The sequence below is a fragment of the Frankliniella occidentalis genome, unplaced genomic scaffold (assembly GCF_000697945.3).
Source record: "Frankliniella occidentalis isolate FOCC.00 unplaced genomic scaffold, Focc_3.1 Scaffold223, whole genome shotgun sequence".
Lineage (NCBI taxonomy): Eukaryota > Metazoa > Arthropoda > Insecta > Thysanoptera > Thripidae > Frankliniella > Frankliniella occidentalis.
The window spans coordinates 497,166-501,108 of record NW_026267349.1 but is presented as its reverse complement, the minus strand read 5'-3'; the positions used below and the strand labels follow the sequence as shown (position 1 = coordinate 501,108).

Here is a 3,943-nt window from a genome sequence, read left to right as displayed (position 1 = left end):
GGGGGGGGGCGGGGAGGAAGGAACAGACGGGTCAGACGATGATGGCATTCCCCGACAAATGTAATCAACGCCACGTGTGCCTGGGATGTGATCCTGTAGCGTTCCCGACCCATGCAACACGTGGCCGAGGTGGGGAAGTAGAGTCCTAGGACTCAGGGAACCTCAGGGAAGAATTGCGGCGGAGGACGCCCGGGCGGTAGGCAACAAGCAGCCTCGGGGTAGGCCACCCCGCAGTGCACTGCAGGCGAGGTGTTGCCTACCTATTGGGCGCTATGAGAGCTTGCGTGGTCTTACCTTGGCAGGTTCGTAGGGAGAATCGACGGACGTACTTCCTTGATGATCACCTGTCTGTAACCTGTGGTATTTACTGGGAATGTAGGCGGAGGTAGGGAGAATTGGGCTTTCGGCTAAACTGTGCATCAACTCTTTCAACAAATAATTTATTGATCATAACTTATAACAACTATTTTTTTATCGCCGTCTCTGTTCCGTTTGTACCGCGCCGAGTGGTGGTGAGTCGTACCTAAGTGTCCTAGTGTCGTCGGGCACTCCTGTGGGCCCCCGCCGCCCCCGCCGAGCGCCGCCGGCGCCGCCGCACCTCGTCGGGACTGGGGCCCTGCTGCGCCTGCCCGTCGGCCGGCGCGCTCGACACCACGCTCGACCCGGGCCCCGCCTCCTGCTCGAAGTGGTTGCTGCCCTCGGCGAACTGCTCGAACTGCTCGGTGCCGGCGAACACGGGGATCCCCACGTCCTCGTACCGGATGTTGGGCCGGAAGCCGTCCCTGTCGGACACGTAGTCCACCACCTGTGGGGGGGCAACACGAGGGCACACATCAGCCGCCAAAGTGGGAAATTTCTCAGAACCCGGAAATTTTCCGTTCTTTGCCCGGAAATTTTCGGAAATTTCCAACCCTTAGTAATGATGATGTGCACTACTACTGACCTGCATGCGTCCGTCGGGGAGAAGTACTCGGTACTGGCCCTGGGTCAGCCCGTTGGCCCTGCTCTGTCGGTGGCCAAAGTCGTTGCCGGTGTGAGGGTCCTTGACCTCGTACGAGAAGTCGTACACAATGTCCTGTAGGCCGACAAATTTCATTTTCATACAGTGGACTCTCGATAACTGTCGCCGCGACAGTTATCGAGGGTACTGTGCGTTCGCTGCTGCCGTGCTCCGCTCTCCCCACTCCTCCGGCAGGCGAGCCGGGCGAGCCGCCGGAGCCGGCAGTCAGTCCGCATGGAACGCGCTATTTTTCTATAGCTATCTCTCTCGCACGCGACAGTTATCGAGGCGACAGTTATCGAGAGTCCACTGTACATTCTTTTTCGGGCGATCACCGGAAAAAAATCGAAACTTTTCCAGAAACAATTGCGGAAAAAATGAAATATCTCCGGTAAAATTGAAAACACTAAACTTCTCTGGGAAAAAATGCATATGCTTTTTTAAATGTCTTGAGAATATTTCCAAAATTAATCGTCCGGAAAATGAAAAGCAAAGGCCACCCACATCAAATCTGCCGTTGTCGTCACTGACCTGCTCGTCCTCGTAGTTGTCCTCCGCGCGGCGGCTGTGGTGTCGCGCCTCCTGCGCCTGGTGCGCGTCCTGCTCCTGGTACTGCTGCTGCTGCTGGTACTCGTCGGTCGCCTCGGCCTCGTTGTCGGCGATCTGGTGGCCGCTGCTGCCACCGTCTAGGTCGGCGCCGACCTGCCTCCGCGGCCGCGGGCCGCCCCCGCCGGGGGCGGCGTGGTGGTGGCCCTGGCCGTGGGTCGGGCTGCCGGGGGCAGCCAGGCACACCAGAGCGGGGCTGAGCAGCGCCACCGCGAGCACCACCAGCAACGAGGAGGGCCCGTCCTGCGTTATTCAAACAAAAAATACAAGTTTGGAGCTGAAACTCAAACTTCAACAGAACTTGAACTTGAAGTCATCATAGCTGAAAATCCAACACCTCGAGTTACTTCACTAATTTAACTTAAAGTGAAAGGCTACGCCGAAGCCCATCACAACTAATCAAACTTAATCAGTATTTCACCATTGTTTTTTTCCCCTTAATTTTTTTTTCTAGTTTTCATTATGCCAAAGTTGACGGAAACCCCCCCCCCCTTTTTCCCCTCCGCCTGCAGCAGCGCGCTGCCAAGCACAATGAGTCCTGTGCAAACGGCGCTAACGGCTCATCGCTGGCACTAGCCGGCGTCTAGCCGGGGCGCACAGCTACCGCCGCCATTGTGCAAAAGCTGTCGCCAATCGAGCCAACACAGTATGCCTATTCAACAAGTGTAAAAAATTTGCACAACAACATGTGTCAGGTCATGATTTTTGCATATTACATGGTGACGCTAGACACTTGCGTAACGTGCACATTTCGGAAGCGCCTGAATTTTGCACACTTAGAAAAACACCGTTCAATGCTAGCAGTAAAAACCAGTAGGCGTGCAGCTGCTACACATTTCGGGAATGTCCAAATTTGCACCCCAATTCACGTGTAAAATTAAAAACTTGTTTTATCAATGAACGTAATGCTGCGAAATTTATTTTTAATTTTGTAAAAACGTTTGATGATGTTGGTAAAATCGAAGCCCTTCAAAACTTATTCATGCGTCACGCTAAAAGCTCTTTGGTTATACACTCAAAAAACTACACCATCGAAATGTATTAAAATGCCAATATTGAAGAAATCTTAAAAAAAAAAAAAAATTCTTATGTTATCTTTTTGTCTGTCTTACCTTTCTAGCCATGCTGTGTATTTGTTGGTTCGGAGTTGCACTCGCTTCTGGCGCTAATTCGTCTCCTCCGTCGTTTTATACGGCAGAAGTGCGTCGGGCGCCGGGAGGGGTGACGCCGGCGGGAGGGGGTGAGGGTTGCGGGTGGGTGGGGGCGTCGCAGGCTCGCCCGGCGCATCTTCGTCCGCAGCCTTCGCAACGGTTGCCCACCCACATCAAACTCGGGAAAGTAGAATACAATATGAACATCGAAAGATATTATTTTAGGCGATTGTTTGTTGGGTGTCATTTCAAATACATCATCATCAGCCGACATCGTTCCGGTATCGGTTCGATACCAAAGCGAAATTAAATTCCATGTAGGAAGAAAAAGAAGCTAAACCGCAGTTTTTAAAAATAAGGGTCCGTCCAGAAAGTGCGCCCGTCATTCTCCGTTAAGAGCCTGCCAAAAGTGTAGCTCCGACGCAAGCTCTCATAGCGCCTGATGGGCAGGCAATTAACTCTTGTGTAGTGCATGCGTGTACTGCGTGGCGGCCTATCCCGAGTCTCGCAGGTGCCGAGCTTCTGTCATCTCACAAGGAATCATCCAATAAATAAAACGGACGATCGCCAACACTTTCAACAACGAATCGATGTCCGATCAACTCGTGGCACATTACTTGTAAACTGGAACCATCGCTCGCTCCGGAAGGCTGGAGGGCTCCCCCCTCCTCCTTTCCGTTCCGCGACACGCGCGGGGGGGGGGGGGGGGTGCCCGTTCCGACCCGGGCGCCGAGCCGCGCTCAGACAAGATCAGCAGCCCCCCGACACCTCAATGTGTGTGGACATGGAAATCGTAGATACACACATGGTTCGTAAAAATGCCATTTGTGACCGTATAAATCCTTACTGATGGTGTGTGAGAGGGAGGGCTGGTAATGATGGTGTGAGTGGTAGTGGGTGTTGGTGATGGTGGAGGGGAGAGCGGCCTCTGTACTGTACTAACCTTAATGCATATTTCGTGGCACGCCGAGCTACGCCACTTGGGCGGGGCGGGGCGGGGCTGGGTGCGGCGGGCGCGCTCATTTAGCGACAGCCTTTTTCTTTTTAAACGCCCCGTCGCGTCTTCTTGTCTTCGGGTCTTCGAATGAGGCGCTCGTCGCAGCGACCGCAGGATGATGCCATCCAAACGGCAGTGATTTCACGCGATGCGACTCTGGCGCGGGGGGAGGGGGGAAGAGAGAGAGAG

The 3,943-nt window shown here is 53.9% G+C and overlaps 1 protein-coding gene across 1 annotated transcript; it reads right to left on the bottom strand.

Moving 5' to 3' along the window:
* Positions 1-421: 421 nt before the first annotated feature.
* LOC113216812 (pro-resilin-like) lies at positions 422-3,927 on the bottom strand. The gene is made up of 4 exons (XM_052272763.1): positions 2,719-3,927; positions 1,532-1,849; positions 944-1,075; positions 422-805 (listed from the first exon to the last, which is right to left on the bottom strand). Exons 1-4 carry the CDS (start codon positions 2,728-2,730, stop codon positions 533-535), a joined length of 735 nt encoding a protein of 244 aa, XP_052128723.1. The 5' UTR covers positions 2,731-3,927; the 3' UTR covers positions 422-532.
* Between the last annotated feature and the right edge of the window lie 16 nt (positions 3,928-3,943).

Bases quoted from the DNA above. Each gene is read 5' to 3' on its own strand.
- LOC113216812 (XM_052272763.1), bottom strand. The intron at 1,076-1,531 runs GTCAGTGACGAC...GTCGGCCTACAG, and splicing joins ACAACTACGAGGACGAGCAG to GACATTGTGTACGACTTCTC. The intron at 806-943 runs GTCAGTAGTAGT...GCCCCCCCACAG, and splicing joins TCCCCGACGGACGCATGCAG to GTGGTGGACTACGTGTCCGA.